Here is a 23278-nt window from a genome sequence, read left to right as displayed (position 1 = left end):
TATATACTTATTGCACCTGCCCGACCTGTTTCTATTTATATACTTATTGCACCTACCCGGCCTGTTTCTATTTTGTTTCTATTTATATACTTATTGTACCTACCGGGCCTGTTTCTATTTATATACTTATTGCACCTACCCGGCCTATTTCTATTCATATACTTATTGCACCTACCCGGCCTGTTTCTATTTGTATACTTATTGCAACTACCCCGGCCTGTTTCTATTTATATACTTATTGCACCTACCCGGCCTGTTTCTATTTGTATACTTATTGCAACTACCCCGGCCTGTTTCTATTTGTATACTTATTGCAACTACCCCGGCCTGTTTCTATTTATATACTTATTGCACCTGCCCGACCTGTTTCTATTTATATACTTATTGCACCTACCCGGCCTGTTTCTATTTTGTTTCTATTTATATACTTATTGTACTTACCGGGCCTGTTTCTATTTATATACTTATTGCACCTACCCGGCCTGTTTCTATTTTGTTTCTATTTATATACTTATTGTACCTACCCGGCCTATTTCTATTTATATACTTATTGCACCTGCCCGACCTGTTTCTATTTATATACTTATTGCACCTGCCCGACTTGTTTCTATTTATATACCTATTATACCTGCCCGACCTGTTTCTATTTATGTACTTATTGCACCAGCCCGACCTGTTTCTATTTATATACTTATTGCACCTGCCCGGCCTGTTTCTATTTGTATACTTATTGCACCTACCCGGCCTGTTTCTATTTGTATACTTATTGCACCTGCCCGACCTGTTTCTATTTATATACTTATTGTACCTGCCCGACCTGTTTCTATTTATATACCTATTGCACTTGCCCGACCTGTTTCTATTTATATACCTATTGCACCTGCCCGACCTGTTTCTATTTATGTAATTATTGCACCTACCCGACCTGTTTCTACTTATATACTTATTGCACTTACTCATACTGTTTCTATTTATATACTTATTGTACCTGCCCGACCTGTTTCTATTTATATACCTATTGCACCTGCCCGACCTGTTTCTATTTATGTAATTATTGCACCTACCCGGCCTGTTTCTATTTTGTTTCTATTTATATACTTATTGTACCTACCCGGCCTATTTCTATTTATATACTTATTGCACCTGCCCGACCTGTTTCTATTTATATACTTATTGCACCTGCCCGATTTGTTTCTATTTATATACCTATTGCACCTGCCCGACCTGTTTCTATTTATGTACTTATTGCACCAGCCCGACCTGTTTCTATTTATATACTTATTGCACCTACCCGGCCTGTTTCTATTTTGTTTCTATTTATATACTTATTGTACCTACCCGGCCTATTTCTATTTATATACTTATTGCACCTGCCCGACCTGTTTCTATTTATATACTTATTGTACCTGCCCGACCTGTTTCTATTTATATACCTATTGCACTTGCCCGAACTGTTTCTATTTATATACCTATTGCACCTGCCCGACCTGTTTCTATTTATGTAATTATTGCACCTACCCGACCTGTTTCTACTTATATACTTATTGCACTTACTCATACTGTTTCTATTTATATACTTATTGTACCTGCCCGACCTGTTTCTATTTATATACCTATTGCACTTGCCCGACCTGTTTCTATTTATATACCTATTGCACCTGCCCCAACCTGTTTCTATTTATGTAATTATTGCACCTACCCGGCCTGTTTCTACTTATATACTTATTGCACTTACTCATACTGTTTCTATTTATATACTTATTGTACCTGCCCGATCTGTTTCTATTTATATACCTATTGCACCTGCCCGACCTGTTTCTATTTATATACCTATTGCACCTCCCAGACCTGTTTCTATTTATATACTAATTAGAGATATCTATAATATTGGACAAAAATAAAAGTTCAAGTGTACTTACTCACTTTAATAACAAGAATACTTACAAGAGTACTTATTCCACCTGCCCGACCTGTTTTTATTTATATTTTTATGTCCTTAATATTAAATACATTAATCTAGTTTTATAAACTGCACACACGTGTGATAATCTTATTTAATTGCAAGCCATACAGAAGAGACTTAAGAAGAAAATGGCTAGGATACCTTAGGTTATGAAGAATCGACAACATCCAGATTCGAGCCAAATCAGTGAAGTTCTTTTCCTAAATTGGCTCGACTGGACCAATAGTAGTACTAGTTATGATTGGTTACACAATCTTAATATAAATCAAAAAACTTTGCAAACAGGGGCGAAATGAGGGATGAAAGTCGTATTTTTTAATTACTAGTTACAATAAGGTGTCATATGAAAGGTCTTTAGTTGTACAATCCCTAATTAATTAATAAATTATCTTTTATCTTTTTATCTACGCAACGTTTTCTATATTGAAGCCATTTTTTTTGCGTTCCTTGTTATTTTGGAGTCATGGCAATGATACATTCTATTTTATTTAGCTCTTTTATTTTTTAATATCTCAACCTTTCTTTTACTTTCTTTTCTGTTCTTCTTTTTTCTTTTAATCTTACTTGAACAAATTTGTCTTCACGTGCTTTCATGATTTTTTATTTTGGTTATAAATTTAATACGCGTTGCATATTTTTTCTTTAATTGCATAACTTAATTATATCAATACAAAGCTATAGGTAGTAATTTTTTTAGTTATTTTAGTTTTTTAACATTACATTTAAATCTGGATAAATATTTACATATTTTAAAATATATTTTATTAATTGAATCATCTGCATCAGTAGCGCGTCATTACCTTCATTTTAGAAACTGACAGCAAACGAAGATAATGATATTAGGGTAATGACATTTTAGAATATTTTAATAAATTTTAACATAATCAGGAATGTGGTGGATATGAAACTATTGAAGTACAAAAGTAAACCCTAAAAAAGTTCATTCGCATAGCAGAACCATTAAAAAAAGTATTACTTACCCAGATATTGTGATTACGGCAAAGACCGATTTCTCGTGACAAACTCCCGTTTCAAGAATAATATTGTAATTTTCTTTTTAAGTACATGACCATTGTTATTTATACGACTGAATGATGCCGAACTGTGGGTAGAAATCTAGTTGGATCGGGTTTTCGTACACCCATTTAGTTTTGGTTGTTTCTAGTTTTGTCTAAGGTAATGACATTTTTTTCCGCGAACATTTATATTTTTAATAAAATAACTTAGTCCTTGCTAATCGTGAAAATGTTTGTAATTACTTCTTATAATATGTGTGGTAATTTACAGGCGTAACGAGTTGAAAATATAAGCTTACAGGAGGAAAAGGGAATGTTAACAATGGGGTTTGACAGCCCCATTGCTAGTAATATGCCCTATTAGGTCGACCTCCATGTGGTTCCACCTGGAAACCATCGTGAACAATTCTTGTTGAATTCGTCACGATGGGCTAACTGACCTGCTTCATCCTCACCTATCATTATCATCCTTCACTGGTGCCCCGCCGGTATATACCGATAGCGCGGGTGAGGTTACCATTCCATTATCATCCATTAAAAGAAATAAAGGCTTACATTTAAGATTCAATATAAATTTCTTTAGAAATAGTGTTTGCGCCACTGACTGAACATAAGCCTCCCCTTGGAGGGTTTTGTCTATAGTTGACACGCTTGGCAGGTGGATAGGAGTTTTAAGAGGGACGTTGTTGTCCATCCCTCACCCTCCCTTAGTCGCCCTATACGACACCCACGGGAAGATAAGGGGTGGTCTATTCTATGCTATAATCACACGGTTGAAAATTATAAAAAAATTATGTAGTGAAAACATAAATTTAGTTCTACGCATCTTATTATGGCCCTATGGCCAGTATACCACAATCTTACAAACGGAAAATAGTTGGCTGAAAGACTCTAATATCATAACTAGGTCATGTTCCGTGTGAGGCGATATGTAATTTTTATTTAATTTATCTCTGTCAGATATTTTAATTCTGTAGTATTTGATAAAATAAAAAAGAAATAAGTAGTTAAAACAATAAAATATTTATTCCTAATATAATAATATAAATAAAAATACATGCTTTTTGCAATAGAAATATAATTATAACAATTAAAAACAATTTATATTCGCAAGATTACAACAATTTAAATACAAATAAAATACATTATAAAATATATTTTTTTTAACAATAAATATGTAATTGTATGACATATGACGTATGCAATTGTAATAAGATTTAAAATGTAATAATACAATAAATAAGTAAAGCATGATAATAGTATATAAATCTAATTCTTATAAATAAATGTGAACGCTTTTCTCTTTGGAAATGATGTTTTACGTGCTTATCTGTAACTATACTTATATTTTATTATACTGTAACAATTAATCTATACTGTGTGACATGCAAATAAATAGAAATAAATGTTATATTATAAGAAAATCAATAATTATATAATAAAGTTACAGCTATATGATAATATGTATCGCCCTTCCCTACTATGGCTCGTATCAGAATCAGGCGGTTGGATGAATGCCGAATTGCCGAAAACAGCTGTGCCTCAGCCAGTGTTGCCAGACGCCCGCTCGGTAGAAAAATATTTTTACCCAATCTATTAATATATGTTGTACAAAAAATAAAATAAATGCTCACGACTGTAGTATTACAGCAATATAACAGGGTATTAACTGTTAGGAGGGGGGGGGGGGGGCGATTAATCTCCTGATTGTTACTAACGCTCATGATTGTGACCCGACAACGCGTGCACTAAACACTCGGCATGTCCATATTTCACGGGGCATATTTGGATTCAACATGGCCGGGGCGAGCTTCCTGCCTTCTCTCGAGTAATTCAGGTAATAAATACCTATGTTTTTCGTCATCGGAAAATTAGACAAAAATGTAAATTGATACACAAAGTATCTGGTGTCGACTAGATTTGGAGATAGTTAATAGGAAACTAAATAACTTTATTTGTTTAATTCTTTATTGCATCAAAAAGCATAAAAATAAACAATGAAATATAAACAATTCAAGTGAAATACAGTACAGATTAAAATGTACACAAAGTTTCCTCAAAGAGCAAGCTTGAAATGTGAAAATAATTATTGAACATTTTATACAAATCGCTCAGTCATATATTTATTTATTTTACAATTTATTGCACCAAGTAAAAAAATACAGAGGGAGACTTTGTACAAAAGTCGATTACTTGGGTGCCTCTGTTCCATTCGTGTTTCTACCGTGAAGCAGTTGTGTTTGCATGGCTGTGTTTCGGTTTGAAGGGTGGGATATGGCGTGAATTTACAGGGTACAGAGGAATAACACCTGAGCCCTCAGGAATGGCAACACATGGGGGGTATCATGGACGAAACAGTATACTCTGTTATGTCCATGGTACTGCTCGTGTCTATAGGCGACGGTTACCACTTTCCATCAGGTGGACCGTCAGCTTATTTGCCATTCTAAGTTGTATAAAAATAAATGATAATAAAAAAATAAAAAATAAATACAGTAAATATTAATGAGAAGTGATACAAAAGGCGGACTTATTGCTAAGCAATCTCTACCAGACAACCTTTGGGTAGAGGACATTGAAAAAAAGACAAAGGGCAGGCGGCGCACTGTTATATAGATACTAATGTATACAAACATATGTATAAACAAGAATATACATAAACAAACTCATATTTAAGAGCACACACACAACAGGAGAGAATGACGAGGGAAAATGAAGGAAAATAATACTAAAAGAAGAGGTAATAGGATTTAAAAGAGGTTTTGAAGCTAGTTGGTGTTATAATTATATAATAGATTTAGTATAAAAAATTCAAAATTATTTCCATACTTCGACTATGCTCTTTGGGAAAGTTGATCAGTTTCATGAATACTATCACTGGATGTTCCGTTACACCAGTAAAGCATATCTCACAACTATCCTTAACATACTTCTAACATTGGATGGTATTTTTTCGACATATTTCATCACGTCGAAAAGTAAATATACGCATATAAATTAATTAAAATCTGTAAGGGATTGTACAACTAAAGACCTTTCATATGGCACCTTATTGTAACTAGTAATTCGAAAATACGGTTTTCATCCCTCATTTCGCCCCTGTTTGCAAAGTTTTTTTATTTATTGTGATATATGAGATTGTGTAACCAATCGTAACTAGTACTACTATTGGTCCAGTCGAGCCAATGTAGGAAAAGAACTTCACCGACTTGGCTCGAGCCTGGATGGGCTACTCATAACCTAGAGTATCCTAGCTTGAGGACTAGGTCATTAGTGTGTTTATTAGCTCATTTTTAATACCGCATTTTAAGTCGATAAGAGGCAACTGGCAACCCTGGCCTTAACTGCGTGTCGCGTCATTTATGTGTGGGTTTAAAAAGTCTCTACGTATGACTTGCGCCTTAGAAATAAATGCCTTAATTAAATATTAAATCTAATTGGTAGAATAGCCACCGGTTGCGATTTGTTTGGTTTGTCTATGTATATACTCCAAGTTTTTTGCTCTAGGTCGAATATACCTGTAAAATAATATAATAGCTATCATTTCGCCTAATAGACTGCGCCATCGATTATTTTAATACAATTTTATGAGAAAAATAAAGCAAGTTTTGTTTAAAATTATATGTATATATATATAGGTGGTCCCTATGTATTGTTATTTAAATTATCATCGTGGCACTTCGTCATTCGATTATATATACATAAAACAATGAAATATTTTTTTTCTTTTAATCTTTGGATACTATTTAGAGGTCGCTAGCAGTGGTCAAACTTTAAAAACAACTTTGTATCGCTGCTTAAATAAAAGAGATAATTAATTAAAGTGTTTATTAAGCAACCATAACAGCTGTAGTGGATCAATCGCTCGCTCTGCCTGGACTAGAAACCTGCTATACGTGTACAATTATTTGAAGGGTTTACGAACAATTGCAATACAAATAACCAAAGTGACTGCAAAATATTAACTGGTGGTGATAAGGCAAATATCCTTGCAGAAGCAGCCGCAAATAGGATTTCTTTCGCGGAAAAGCATTTACAATTACATTTAAGAAAAAAAAAAATTACGTCCAAAATATGCACAAAAAAAATATAAACAAATTCGCGAACAGCATATTCTTACGATTCTACTAGATCTTCGGTATCTTACTACACTTTTATATAAAGACGTGGAGACTTGGTACAAAGATGTCGAGCTGCCAAAAATTTGGTTTATATGTCAGCGGAATGTAGTGTTGCTTTAGTACAGGGGTCTCAAAACTACGGGCCGCGGGCCTAATTCGGTCTGCGACAATTATTGTTGTAGTTAATGCAACAATTAATGTAAAGTTTGGAGACTCCTGCTTTAGTGGATAAACTGATTACAACTAATGAAGAAAGAAAGACATATTAGCTTCTGTTGGTGAAAAAGTATAGGAGAAAGTACGATAATATTAAAAAAAAAAAAATACACTTGTTTCTTAAAAATATAAAATATTAATAATTTTGTATTTCTTATCTTCTGACTTATGAATACAATAATTCAATAAATGTAGACATTTCGAGTTTTTATTTAAAATTCAACCTTTAGTAGCGACCCTTGAATTGTTATTCAAAAATAAAAAAAAAAAAAAACTGAAATACTTTCTTTGGTATAAAATCAAACTAAGCACCACATATAAATAAATTTTCTTAGAAATAAGGACCACCCTAACATATATATTTAAAAAGTTATAATTATTCTTTTTTATTATAAACGGTTTAGCAAAAGAAAGAAGAGAATAGAAGAAATGTATCGTATGAGGATCAATACATACCAGCTGCTATAGTTTGGATTATAGACTCAGGTTTTTCCTGAAACACTTGGAAACTTTTGCCGGTCGTGTCAGAGAGTATATCGGTTACATCGCGTCGGCTTTGCGGAGGTTGGTGTTTGTGGATTGCCTCTAGGCGGGACTCGCTGCTATCTATGATGGGTCCAATTACCTCTGTTACATTTAGACGTTGATAACTGCGGATAGATGGGTCACCGTCAACTTACTGGTTAAGTCATCTCATTTTTTTAAATATTTTTTCTACATAGTTCCACACTCGTAATTCGCTAATTGCTGTTTCAGTTAGCAGTAAAATTATATGGCAAAGAATTTACACTATTTCTCAGAAATAGTAACTCATAGAGGTACTATTACCGTTGGCCTCAGAGTATATTCTGTGTACTGCAAGATGCTGTTTTGCTTGAATCGAATCGAAACTTGCATCTTGGACCAAATCATTAACAGAAATATTTATGCTGCGAAACAGCAATATAGGTACGAACATTACTTGTTCTGAATTGTGAATACCATTTCACTACCTTGCAATGTGTGTCACTTACTCTGAATACCATAACAAAAACGGCACGATCCTGGATCGTCATTACTACATAAACAGATTACTAAAATGTATTTTTATTTATTTATATAAGTTTTTTATATTTATATATAAGATGATATATTTATTCGACTTATGAAAGGTAAATGAATAACATGAGTACATATGAAAAATTAATAAAGCTAATGGAATAAAATAATGGAATCTTATTTACATGACAGTGCATTAGTTGAAATAAATGGCGTAGTCTAAAGGAGCTCAAGTCAAAATGGGTGTTCCCCAGGGATCTATTTTAGGGCTCTTTTTCTAATTTACATAAATGACCTCCCTTCTTATATAGTAGGGAAGATATAGTTCTATTTGTCGATGATACTTTAATAATGCTCAAAGTTAGATGTCGCATTAAAAATTTTAAAGTAGTGGAGTTGTTTCCACTGTCCTAAAACGTTTTACTACTAATACTTTGTTGTTAAATGTTTCCAAAACTAAGTGTATTCAATTGACACTTCTTAATCTAAGGTAGGTAGATTTATCATCATCATTATCTCAGCCCTATACCTCAACATAAGCCTCCCCATAGACTGCCATAAGGAAGGGTTCAGAATCAATGGCATCCACTGACTTTTTGCAATGCATTTGAAGTCGTCACTACATTGCATTTGTCCGAACTGGGTCGCTACTCAAGAACCTTTCTTCCCCATCGATTGTCGGTTCTTGGAGCTATGTTTGCCAGCTCATTGTCACTTCAGCTTGCTTATCCTTCGGGCTATGTCGGTTACTTTAGTTCTTCTGCGAATATTCTCATTTTGGATTCTATCACGCAAAGAGGCTCCAAGCATAACCCTCTTTATAGCTCGCTGAGTAATTTGAAGCTTTTGCATATGGGCACCCATGTAGAAGCATGTTTCGGTTCCATAAGTCATTACTGGCAACCCGCACTGCTTAAAGACTTTTGTCTTTAAACTTTAAGGTATTTTGGCTGAGAAAATGTGGCGCAATTTTCCGAATGCTGCCCAGCCGAGTTTGATTCGTCGATTGACCTCTCGATCGAAGTTGGACTAACCTAGTCGGACTAGTTATTCCAGGTATTATACTCGTCGTCAACTTCGAACATAGTATTCTTGATCATAACCGGTATAGGTGTGACATGGACGTTAGACATGATTTTAGTATTGTTCGTGTTCATGTTAAGGCCTTCTATTGAACACTATTGAGGTCCTTGAGCGTAGTATTCTAGTTCTCTAGAGATTTCGGCATGACTACTATATTATCGGCAAATCGAAGGCGAGTGATGTATTCGCCATTGCATTATTTCCATATGCATTATTTTTTCCAGTCCAAAAGTTTAAAAACATCTTTCAATGCAGCTGTGAAGCGTTTCGGGGATTAGACGTCACCCTGTCTTACACCTTTCTGCACTGGGATGCGTTTTGTACTCTGGTTCTGTATTCGGATAGATATCGTTGCCTTACTATACCCACACTTCAGCATCTTCGATATATTTATAGTTAATCTGGTACCGCTGGAGGGACTTTAGTACCGTCCATGTCTCGACCAAATAATTTTTTTGTCCCATTTAATTTTGGACAATAAACACTTAATTTTTTTTGCGACATCGTATTTTTAAGTATCACAATAGAGTGTAAATAATAATAGGGTGCATGTATTTTCAAATTAGCTAGAATGTAGCTCAGTAGCATATGCAGTTAAAAGAATTAGGTAATTAACGTATGTAGAAATTGCTCTAATTGTTTACTTTAGCTATTTTAGCATTATGCCATATGGAATACTGTTGTGGGATAAAGCAGCGGATATAAATACAATATTTATTTTACAAAAGAGAGCTATTCGTTCTATTTATGGCATGGGTTCGAGGAGTCAGTACGAGAACGTACAAAGAATCATATATCGTCACAGCTGCCTCCCAATACATTTACAAGAATATTGAGAGAGTAAGAATTGTACTAATAAAAGCTTATGGAATAATCAAAAAATAATATTACTCAAATACCATTTAATTAAATTGAGTAATCCTTTCCGTGGGAAAGGTGTAAAATTTTATAACAAACTGTTAGAGTTTGTTTTGAATTTGCTTGACAAAAGGTTCAAATTTTGCATAAAACAAATTGTTTACAAGAAGGTATATTACAGATTAAATGAGTTTAGAGTAATAGTATATAAAAAAACCTAATTATTTCATAATATTTTCTTTAACTTACTGACAAGATTGTTTTTGTTATTACCATACCACCAGAATTGTTAAATGAAGAATGCGTAGCGGTTTTATTAATAATAAACGTATGCATTTTCCTGTGTAATGTATGAATACTGCAACCGTTATGAAGTATGCACAAGTAGCATGAAATAATTTTAATTCGGCTATGGCTGGCTCATACGTCATACTCGTGAATGGCGGTAATGAAAAACAATGGTTGTTCAAAAATATTTAAAACTAAGTTTACTTGAATAAAAATATTTCTCTCTTTTATTCTTCTTTCATAAATACAGACAAAATTATACTTTTATTCCAGTAAATACATAAAGCAAATGATGAAAAATATTATCAATACCTTAAACCGAGAAATTAAGCCTAATGGAAAATAAGTATGTAAAGAATTAGGTTTGGCGAGAGTTGAAATAATGAGAACGTGGCGTTTGTTTAAAAGCGAACTTAATTCTAGCAATTTTAATGTCAATGGGCAGGGCGTTCCAGAGCCTAATAGGCGTAACGGTGAAGGAATCAGTGATGAAGACAGTACAATGTGCTGGAAAACTAAGCATGAGTATCCTAGTAGTTCGATAGCAACGAATGTTACTTCTTCATGGAAATGAAATTTTAAATGAATCATAAAACTAGTATTATTAAAGTTAATACTTACATATTACAGTGCACCAGTGTTTCTTTATCGTACTTGTGTATGTTCAATAAGGACCTGTCGCCCTTGAGGTCGGGTGCCACTTCAATGTTGTACAACTGGCGGCCACCCTGAGGGTCTGTCCACAGCATATTGACCGAGAATCCGTTGCCGATGCCCAGGCCCTCGTCACGGAGAATATCTTCAGCTTCACTGAACGACTTGGCAGCTAGCAGAGCGCGAGTGATGAATGTCCTCGCTGTTGACAAAGATGTGTGTTAAAATTCTTTTCATGGCAAACTAACTGACGTGTCTATAGACACGAACAGTAGCGTGGATATACGAGAATATATTGTATCACCCATGATATCTTCATGCGTTGCCATTGCTAAGGTCTAAGGTGTTATTCCTCTGGACCCTGTAAATTCACTGCCATATCCCACCCTTCAAACTGAAACACCGCTATGCAAACACAAATGTTTCACGGCAGAAACACGAATGGGACAGAGATACTCAAGCAAACGACTTTCGTGCAAAGTCTTTCGCTAATAGATTTGTCTGGGGGACAGTTTGGAATTTTGAACATATTTTAGAGACCTTTAGGAAATACATAGTTTGTACATCAACATGGCTATTAACCAGGTTAGATAAAGAAATCTGCGACTATAAAAACGTTACCATGCTACTGAAGCCGCTTGTTAGCTTGCATGAGTACTGTGTTTCAGTATGAGAGAGACAATATGTATACAACCTCAACAGGTTTTTAAAGAATGCGTGAAAGTAGTACACTGCATCTAGTGGGCAAATCTAGCGCCTAAATGGTAATTTTCTTTTAAGTAATTTCCATCTTGAAGTACCTTAAGATTCTTCAAGGCCTTTGTCACCAAGCTTGGTAATACGAGGGCGATGCCTATGACCTTGCAAACCGTGGACTGTAGTTGTTGTTTACCATCAATTAGACGGTATATATCAGTACCTATTTACATGAACCACTAGATTTGGTTTACTAAAAAATATATCTAAAATACTAACGTGTATTTCCAGGTTTGAGCACCAGGGGGCTGAGAGTGTTGATGGAGAACACGAGTCCGTGCTGGTTGTAGCCCATCGTGTACCCAGGCATGTGACCGGCGTAGCACAGCGACATGAACTGCTCCTCGACAGCCTGGAAGACGTTTGATTATTTTTTTATTGATTGTATTATGACAGTATCGAAGTTCTAATATCAAGAATTTATTTGTTTTCGACATACATGGTCACTTAGGCACATTTTTTTAAATTCTACCATCCAGTTGACTATTAAATATGTTACTGAGAAGTGAAATGGCAAGAAATTTGACTTTTTATGTTTATTTGTTGCCATTATAATACTAAAGATCGGGACTAGCAGGTATCTTTTCTTTGATGGGTGAAAATGGTATGGTAACCCCTCCTGCGCTAACGGGATACGCTGGCGGAGCACCAGTGAAGGGTGATAGATGAGAATGAAAACAGGCCAGTTAGCCCATCATGATGAATTCATCAGGAATTAATCATGATAGTTTACAGGGAGAACCGCGAGGAGGTCGACCTGGTTGGGTATATTGCTAGCAATGGGATTCTCAGTATCCATTACTAATAATCCCTTTCCCCCCACTAGCAGGTATCTAGGTACACTTCTGGCGGGTTTTTATGAAGAACATTATGGTAAATCTTGATGAATTCATCACGATGGGCCAACTGATTTCATCTTTTCCTATCATCGCTCATTGGTATCCGCTAGTATGTACAAATACCGCAGGATGGATTACTAAATCATCCATTTAAAAGAATACTAAACATCCATTAACTTAGTAGAACGTTGGGTACAGGCTACAGATCTCCTTTGAAATAGAGGACAAGCCGAGCATAGCCTACCATCCTTTCTTCAAAGCGACTCACAGCATTTCTCTATAACTTCTTTATGGGTAAAGCGAGAAGTTGGAATTTTTAGTGACCAAGGCGACATACTGTATACATAGCTTTATTTCCAATTTATCAAATAATTATATATGTTATATATGCAATTTGCTATAACACTTACCCCCTCCGCCCTGTCATCCGGTGTGGGTGTAATGTGTGCAGACATGATGTAGAAGTGGTTCAGGGTTTCGCTGAATGCGTCTTCGGTATGACCCAGGATTCCCTGCGAAGTACAAGTGAAATATCGTAGTGAGTGATACAAAATATATAATGAGATAGTACGTTTACCTATATTGAAATACTTATATGTTTTTTTAATACAACTTAGAATGGCAAACAAGCTGACGGCCCACCTAATGGAAAGAGGTAACCGTCGCCTATAGACATGAGCAGTAGCATGGACATAACAGAGTATACTGTTTCGCTCTTCGATACCCCCCATGCGTTGCCATTCCTGAGGATGATTCCTGAGATTCAGGTGTTATTCCTCTGTGCCCTGTAAATTTACGCCATATTCTACCCTTCAAACCGAAACACAGCCAAGCAAATATAACTGCTTCACGGTTGAAACACGAATGGGACAGAGGTACCCAAGCAAACGACTTTTGTACAAAATCTCTCCCTGGCAACTACTGGCAAAACCCTCCAATGGGGAGGCTTATGTCCAGCAATGGACAGTTAAATGCTGATATATATATTTACTGTCTATCTATCTATTTATTGTACGGATAATCTGGTAGTATTGTTTTATTGTTACCCTATTCCCTTTGGCCGCAACAGAATATCAGTGCTTTGCTCTTTTGAGGGCGAAGCAATAAACTGAGTTGTGGCCATTTTGTATCGTTATTGTACACGCACAAAAGAAAAAAATGTACTTGGCTTTATGTATTTGTTTTTTAATCATTTATGCTATCTCGCTCTTTATGTATATCTATATATGTTGTAATTTGTGTGCTGTAAGTAATGCAAATAAATTATCTATCTATGTATCTTATATATGTAATAACGTACAGCGTCTGGATTGTTGACGCCGATGGAGCTGCAGCCGCCCGTGTCGTTCCTCGGCACGTGGTTGTCGTTGATGGTGCCCATGATGTCGTCCATTTGCAATAGGAACAACTGTAATACAAACAGGTAATAAATAATTAATGACTAGCTTCGCCCCGCGGTGCTAGCCGCCTGTATTAGGGTAAGAGTAGTATATTAACATCTACCAGAGGGAGACTTTGAACAAAAGTCGCTTGCTTGGGTACCTTTGTCCCATTTGTGTTTCAATCGTAAAGCAGTTGTGTTTGCATGGCTGTGTTTCGGTTTGAAGGGTGGGATATGGCGTGAATTTACAGTGTACAGAAGAATAACACTTGAGTCCTCAGGAATGGCAACGCATGGTGGGTATCATGGGCCAAACAGTATACTCTGTTATGTCCATGGTACTGCTCATGTTTATAGGCGACGGTTACCACTTTCCATCAGGTGGACCGTCAGCTTGTTTGCCATTCTAAATTGTATAAAAAAAATTATATCATTAAACTATTACCTGATAAAATGGCACCTTCGCGCCGTCAGCAACACCCTGCATCTCTTTTAGGTAAAAGGGATATCTGTTCTTCATGTTTGCAAGGGTTCTGTCGTATGCATCTCTGCCGGCGTCAGTTTTATACTCCTTCTCGAAATCTCGAAGGTTTTCGTACGTCGCTATGAAGTTCTTGATCATGGAAGCAAAAATTCTTCCCTGTGGATTGAAAGTGGATTTTAGTTTTTTTTTTATATTCGATTTAAGAAAAGTACACAATATATATTTTAATACTGGGAGTCGCTAGTAATACTATCCTTAACCTATAGTATATTAAGAAATATACATACATTCAGGTGTCAATCATTCTGAATTGAAATTTGTGTTTATCTGAGTATAGGACAAACATAGGTTTGTTGGGGGGGGGGGGGGGTTCACTCTGGAAACCATCGTGATTAATTCTAATGGAATTCGTCACGATGGGTTAACTGACCTGCTTTCATCGTCACTTATCATCTCTCACTGGTGCCCCGTCAGTGTATACCGAGAGCGCGGGTGGAGTTACCATTTCTATATTACCCATTTAAAAAAAAAACATAGGTTTGTGTCAGTATGTCTTAAAATTAAACTGTATAAAGTTATTTTAAAAACGAAATTTTAATTAGTTTCATACAGTTCAGGTTTTTGTAAATTATCTTTCTTTACAGGGGTATACCTGTACCTATCTTTGACCTATGAGCCATCTGTTCTCTCTAGTACAGATGGTTCAAAGGTCACTTTTCTTACATATGTGTACTGATTATTCCCTTACTTTAGATTATATAGATAGAGTGTCTCCAAAAACAGGTGAGAGAGTTATGCACATTTATTACTTAGTATATAGTTATAGTTATATACGAAATTCTTAACAAAATAATAGTAACAATGCACAATAATTCATAATAATACTTATTTTTACTTATTACTTTGATTTATACCCAAGTAAAGGTTTAAAATGATATTTTCATTTATGAATCAATTAATGTGGTCGTAAATTTTTTTTAATATACATATGTTAATTTGTAACCTATATATATATATATTTATATTATATCAAAAAATGGTTCCAAATACAAATTAAAAAAATGGAATTGTCTGGGATAATTTTAAATTTGGAACACAGAAAAAAGCCTATTTTATTTTGATTTAAAAGAAATAAGTGTTGGAATGTAGTCAGCCAATTGTCAAGTTATCTAAGTAAACTCTGACCCATTTTTGACATTCGATGTTCCATCTATATAAAAAAGTTATTGTAATATTCACAAATAACAGAATTCTAGTACATACCCTGAGAGCAAGTATATAGGCCACTGAAATAAATAGTCCACTGAATTAAAATAGATGCAGTTCACGAAATGTATTAATGCATAGATAAAACATTTTTTTTTATACCAATGAGGTGGCGGTCAAGCATACGGCCCAACCGATGGTAAGCGGTTATCTCAATCTGTGAACGTTTGCAATCTTGCCTCTATACCCTCCTTTTGAAGAATCCCATACTGTAGTCTCTTGGAGAGACCTCAACAGGGAACGCTTTATTTAATTTCTCAAATTTAAATTTATAGCTCTGATCCACACCCATGCGGGTTATGCAGAAGTTTACAGTTCTTAGTATAACTGAATTAGTTAAATTTGCTTGACATTTGTACCTACACATACACTACTAATTAATACCTCATTAAGTTTTATGTTTATTAAGTAAGAGAACATGCCACTCAACTAGTGAATAGGCCATAGAAAACCATATAAGATGGTTATCGTCTACCTCAGTTATCTATCATATTTATTAGCTATAATATATTATATTTCAAACCACATACATTTAATTGTCTTATAAGTAGCTATATTGGTTATTAGTGTTATATATTTATTTATTTATTCATTAGTACAAAAATGTGTACATGGTGGACTTAATGCTAAAAGCATTCTCTCCCAGTCAACCATAGGGAAGTGTCAGAATACACGAATGCGGTACTAGTAATTATTGATATACATACATACTAAAATTACATATATAAACGAATAAATATATATGAATAACAACCGTCTTTCAAAAAAAGCATTCACGCTCACTTTTTATCTTTATCCGAGCAGTAAGTACTTTATATTATTCCCAATTTCTTGTATAATATAGTATATATCATATATGTGTAAGTATATTTGTTATTCATATATATTTATTCGTTTATATATGTAATTTTAGTATGTATGTATATCAATAATTACTAGTACCGCATCCGAGTATTCTGACACTTCCCTATGGTTGATTGGGAGAGAATGCTTTTAGCATTAAGTCCGCCATGTACACATATTTGTACTAATGAATTAATAAATAAAATAAATATACTTACACATATATGACATATACTATATTATACACGAAATTGGGAATAATATAAAGCACACATACAGTTAGTTACATGATTATAGTGATCAAATGTAGGTCCGTCTACAACGATCTAACTTCTAGATACTTGCATCTAGCGGAGATAATTATAACAATGATATAGTATTCTTATGACCTATAGTTACATAGTATGTATTGTGTATTGTGGTCAATTATTCAAATATGACACGAAACATACAATGGTCATAAACTAGGTGATTAATTTTTATGTAATTTTGTACCTATGTTTTAAAAAAAAACAGATAGTTTTTTTGAAGGAATATTGAAATAAAAACCATGTAAATGATGGTAAAAGGATGGCGTTTATTGTAGAAGTGTACAGAAGAAACATTAGAATCGTAACAAAATAATAAAATGTATAATATTTGAGTAATTCGATTTTTAGTTTACTTTTTTGTTTTTCTAAAGAGGTTGAACTGTGAAAGATCACAAACAATATCTTTTAATTAAATGATTAAATTAATTATAAAGAGAGGTTTGAATTTTTTTTTTATGTATAATTATCTATTTATGTCAATTGAGAAATATATTATATCAATTTCGACTTAATTTTGGAGATGCAGATTACTGGGTACAGAGGAATAACACCTGAGTCCTCAGGAATGGCAACGCTAGGGGGGGGGAGTATCATGGGCGAAACAGTATACTCTGTTATGTCCATGGTACTGCTCATGTCTATAGGCGACGGTTACCACTTTCCATTAGGTGGGCGGTCAGCTTGTTTGCCATTCTAAGTTGCATAAAAAAAAGTTATGACAAGATAGATGTAAAACTTTTTAACTAAATCTAAAATTACATATACATAAAGGTGCCAAGAACTATCGATTAAATATAAGTAGTAAATAATTGAAAATTAAATATATAATGTACCTGTATAAAATGGCCAATGGATAAATTATTTAATGGATAATCTCGAAACATAATGGACATCTTGTAAACTTCACAAATGCAACACTTTTTCTACAATGTTTCTAGCAAATAAATTACATTTAATTTCACAATATTTTCTATTGTTTAAACAGTTCTAAGCTAAATTTGCTCGCTGAACTGGGCGGTAGGAGACGAAACCGATATCTGTGCACTTACCTATATGAATAAATCGTTTTAATAATCGAACTATATTTTACGAAATTGAAACGATATTATTTAAAACACTTGCCCATTGTTTTACAGTGTTCACTGTAAAAAAAACCATTTTTAATTATTTCACACGCGGCCGCTTTCGAATCGTCACTCGCAGGTAGACGTATTTAAGTGAATAAAAAGTTATTACAATCATAAATAGGTATTGTATCGAATCGTAACTACAAATCATAAAGCACAGAGTACTACGCTAAATATAAACACTACAAATTAATGGCAGACATATCTAGTTCAAATTATGTTTTAGAGAGACTCGTATCGTACCTGCGAGGTATCGAAGTCCTCTAGTACCACTTCTGTTCTTTTTGTCTACCCTGGGAAGGTGCAGGTATTAGTGGTGATAGATGAATACAATTATACTAGTGATATTGTTACGGTGGCGTCCTCTAGCGGCAGGTGGTCCCGAGTACTCTTTCAACGAAGCACGGAGTATCAGATAATCGCGCCTGTGGCTATTAACATAAGCCAGATAGAAATACATTACAATCCAGCTTTGTTAATGGCTCCAGGCGATATATATCTTGAACTAGAAAATATTATAAAAATCTATAATCCTAATTGTTACGGCATTTTTCTTTTAATTTGTGTTTATAAATAAATTAAAAGAAAAATCTTATAAAAGACTTATCGTGACGTGACAAATGTATTGTTATCTCAAATAAAAAAAAATAAATATAAAAAAAAACAAATAAAAAAATAACTAACCAAGTCATATCCCACATCGTAGTGGGACCCCTGCAGGTGGATGACAGGCACCGCACGGCGCCTGTTCAGCTTTCCCGTTACGTTAGCTGCAAAAATAAAAAATAAAATTGTTGAATGATAACTATCGTAAGTCATACTGTATTGTATGCATGAATGAATGAAAACTCTTTAAATATCGATTATATATATATATATATATATATATATATATATATATATATATATATATATATATATATCTTGTAGAAAACACGCGACACAACCGTCAACTGCGCTCTAGAACAGCTGCTTCTATCGAGTAAAAACACTATTCACGAATCTTCGAATTTTAAAACGAGAATAAAACCTATATTAATTACTATAAAAAACTAATTTTAATTATTTATTAATAACAATACATTAAATTAATAATTAAATTGGATAAGCTGCTCATACGACCGCGCAATAAACAACCCCGTTCCGAGACGGCAAGCAGCAAGCGAATGGCTATAATGCAACCACGAATCCGTTTTATTTTTGGAAACAATTACTAACATTAGCCCGCTCAGTTCTGACTTCAATTAACAGAACCGTGTACAATTAGGTACGAAACAAACCATAGGAAATGTCAAGTCATCTAAATACTTGCGGACGAGCAATGTTCACATTTTTCCATTGTCCAAGGCGGTTTATTGTTTAGCGTATTAATTGGAGTCGGAGATGTTTCATTTTATACCTATAACCTAATAAAGTATGCGTTATTTAATTCTTATGCTAATAAGTTTTAATGCAATAATATTGGATAGACTTTCAAACGGAGTTTCTCAATTTTTTAATTTATTCCAATTTAGTAATGCAATTTTATTTATTTTTATTTTGTGATGCTCGAAGTTGGCGCTTTTTTTGCAAAGTAAAACATTTTACGTAACATTTATAATGTAGGGTATCTGTAAAACATCTTTTATTGGTATGTTTACCAGAGGGAGACTTTGTACAAAAGTCGATTGCTTGGGTACTTCTGTCCCGTTCGTGTTTCAACCGTAAAGCAGTTGTGTTTGCATGGCTGCGTTTCGGTTTGAAGGGTGGGATATGGCGTGAATTTACTGGGTACAGAGGAATAACACCTGAGTCGTCAGGAATGGCAACGCATGGGGGTATCATGGGCGTAACAGTATACTCTGTTATGTCCATGGTACTGCTCATGTCTATAGGCGACGGTTACCACTTTCCATCAGGTGAGCCGTCAGCTTAAAGGAAGGAAAGGGATTATTAGTAATGGAGACTGAGAACCCCATTGCTAGCAATATACCCAACCAGGTCGACCTCCTCGCGGTTCCCCCTGGAAAATATTTAAACGATGTGCTAACTGGCCTGTTTTCATTCTTATCTATCACCTTTCACTGGTGCTCCGCCAGCGTATCCCGTTAGCGCGGGCGGGGTTACCATACCATTTTCACCCATCAAAAAAAAAAAATACACAACGAGTTAACATTAATGTATTACTATTGATTGTATGTAGATTGTACTGCAAAGATATCCCATTACAGTAAAACTACTTACTGCACACTAATTATTTTTTTTTTTAATTATAGCTACATACGCGTGCTATTGTTATTGTCGGCCAGTACGATGAAGGCAAATAAATAACTGGTTTTCAATGAAACAGAATTGACAGTGTCTTTATATGTATGTGATACTTGATACTACCTAGTTAAAAGTGTGTCAGATATTTTATTGTATTCGTTTGTATTATGTGATTGTACCGGTAGATTTTTTTTATACCACTGAGGTGGTAAACAAGCATACGGGCCGTATGCTAATTACCTGATGGTAAGCGGTTACCGTAGCCTGTTCATAGGCTGTGTTTCGGATTCTATCGCGCAAAGAGACTCCGGAGCATAGCCCACTCCATATATTAGGGGGGAGGAATTGTTGGTAATGCAGACTACCAGTCCCATTGCTAGCAATAAGCCTTGACAGGTCGACCTCCACGTGGCCCCCCCTTGAAACCAGTGCTGAATTCCAGGTGTATTCATCACGATGGGCTAACTGATCTGCCTTTTCATCTTCACCTATCATCCCTTACTGGTGCCCCGCCAGTGTATACCGTTAGCACAGGCGGGGTTACCATTTCATTATCATGCATTTAAAAAAAATGCCCTCTCCATAATACCAATATATACTACAGGCTAATTACTATTCCATTATCATCCATTAAAAAATGAGCTCCCTGCCTAGGTTTTCCCAAGAGACTACAGCATGGGGTTCTTTAAAAGAGGGGTAAAGAGGTTTCTTCAGGGTTGGCAACGCGCGCGTAATACCTCTGGTATTGCAGGCGTTCATAGGCTACGGTGACCGCTTACCATCAGGTGGGCCGTATACTTGTTTGCCACCTCAGTGGTATAAAAAGAAAAACAGGAGATTTTCCTTTACAAAAAATATAGTTAAAAAATGAATAAAAACTAAATAAACATTTCAATATTAAATCAAACTTCCACTAAGTGGGAACAATTACCAGTACTGTTATACTAAGTAATGCAAAGTTCAAGTAATTGTCAATGGATTTATTAAGATAAGCAAATATTCTTGTATAAATAATAATAATAATAAATCTGAAATGTTAATAAATGCGTGAAGCACGAACTTGGCCTTTGCAGGGACATTTACTCTGTGGCAGGGTGCTTACAACGCTAGGGTTGTCACACGCGCATAACATATAAATATTTAATAGTTTTTTTTAAAAGGGTGATAATGGTATGGTAACCTCGCCTGTGCTATCGGTATACACCGGCGGGGCACCAGTGAGGGATGACAGATGAGGATGAAAGCAGGTCAGTTAGCCCATCCTGACGAATTCAACTGGAATTAAACACGGTGGTTTCCAGGGGGAACCACGTGGAGGTCGACCTTGATAGGATATATTGCTGGTAATGGGACTATTTGACTCCATTACTAACAACTCTTAATCATCTCTAAAGCCTAATTGCGGTTGCCAATCCGCCTGCCAAGCGTAGCAACTACTAGCAAAACCCCTAAAGAAGGGGGAAAGGGATTGTTAGTAATGGAGACTAAGAATCCCATTGCTAGCAATATACCCAACCAGGTCGACCCCCTCGCGGTTCCCCCTGGAAACTTTCATGGTTAATTCCTGATGAATTCATCATGATGGGCTAACTGGCCTGTTTTCATTCTCATCTATCACCCTTCACTGGTGCTCTGCCAGCGTATCCCGTTAGCGCAGGCGGGGTTACCATACCATTTTCACCCATCTAAAAAAAAAACTCCAAGAGGGAGACATGTTCAGCAGTGAATAGTTAAAGGCCGATATGATGACGATCGTGAAACTGGCTTTAGGTGAAGTCATAAACCTGTCACAGACCTAAAGGAGTTTATATTTAATTGTTACATCATAATATTTAGCAATTATTTTGGCATTATTGCTAAAAAGGTATAAACGATAAAAGTATATGCTCAGCTGTAGAACGAGGGACGATTCTCGAAATAATTTTTATTTTTATACTTCACTAATATTATGAATGTGAAAGTAGGTGGAAATATTTACATGTTTGTCATTTAATAACGCTTTAACTGTTAAACAGATTTGAAACAAATTTGACTCGCAAGTAGATTTTATCGTGACTTAACATATAGGTTTTTATATATTGATTTACGCAGGCAAAACTGCGGGAAATAGATAGCTTAATATAACATGAAATTGCTGTTGAATTATATGCATACTAACCTTTTTTTTTCATACAACTTAGAATGGCAAACAAGCTGACGGCCCACCTGATGGAAAGTGGTAACCGTCGCCTATAGACATGTGTAGTACCATGGACATAACAGAGTACACTGTTTCGCCCATGATACTCCCCATACGTTGCCATTCCTGAGGACTCAGGTGTTATTCCTCTGTACCCTGTAAATTCACGCCATATCCCACCCTTCAAATCGAAACACAGCCATGCAAACACAACTGCTTCACGGTAGATACACGAATAGGACAGAGGTACCCAAGCAATCGACTTTTGTACAAAGTTTCCCTCTGGTAATCTAATGCCCTATCATCACGTGAGACGTTCCTTTACTAATTTCACATGTAAAAAGTAATAATTTGAGATAAATATCATTGTGATAAATTCTTGCCAAATATATCGAGGTAAATAATGCTTAGCATACTTCGCTTGCGCATACCCTAATTTACATATTAGAAAACTGTAGCTACTATTCTTAATCTATGATTCACGATATCTGTCGTAGAAAGAGAATATTATAGAAATGTTCATAGTGTAAGTTAAAATTAGTAGATTAAGTTTATTTTTTCCGTGTAACATCGTTAACTACAAAAGGTTCGGTTTGTCAATGAATCAT

At 35.0% G+C, this 23278-nt stretch overlaps 1 protein-coding gene across 3 annotated transcripts in view; it reads right to left on the bottom strand.

Annotated features, from left to right (window-relative positions):
• Positions 1 to 3985: 3985 nt before the first annotated feature.
• LOC113517846 (uncharacterized) overlaps positions 3986 to 23278 on the bottom strand; it is a 73050-nt gene continuing 53757 nt past the window's right edge. For all 3 annotated transcript variants that reach the window (XM_026902583.3, XM_031911484.2, XM_026902582.3), the window contains exons 2-9: positions 18929 to 19014; positions 14659 to 14853; positions 14133 to 14240; positions 13243 to 13344; positions 12213 to 12345; positions 11205 to 11439; positions 7773 to 7966; positions 3986 to 6497 (exon numbers count right to left, since the gene is read on the bottom strand). In XM_026902583.3, the coding sequence (XP_026758384.2) occupies positions 6400 to 6497; positions 7773 to 7966; positions 11205 to 11439; positions 12213 to 12345; positions 13243 to 13344; positions 14133 to 14240; positions 14659 to 14853; positions 18929 to 19014 (1151 nt within the window). In that variant the 3' untranslated portion in view covers positions 3986 to 6399. The remainder of the gene's footprint in view (positions 6498 to 7772; positions 7967 to 11204; positions 11440 to 12212; positions 12346 to 13242; positions 13345 to 14132; positions 14241 to 14658; positions 14854 to 18928; positions 19015 to 23278) is intronic.

This window comes from Galleria mellonella, unplaced genomic scaffold (genome assembly GCF_026898425.1).
Source record: "Galleria mellonella isolate WM207_F2 unplaced genomic scaffold, CSIRO_AGI_GalMel_v1 utg28, whole genome shotgun sequence".
Classification (NCBI taxonomy): domain Eukaryota; kingdom Metazoa; phylum Arthropoda; class Insecta; order Lepidoptera; family Pyralidae; genus Galleria; species Galleria mellonella.
This window is presented reverse-complemented; position numbering and strand designations above follow the sequence as displayed.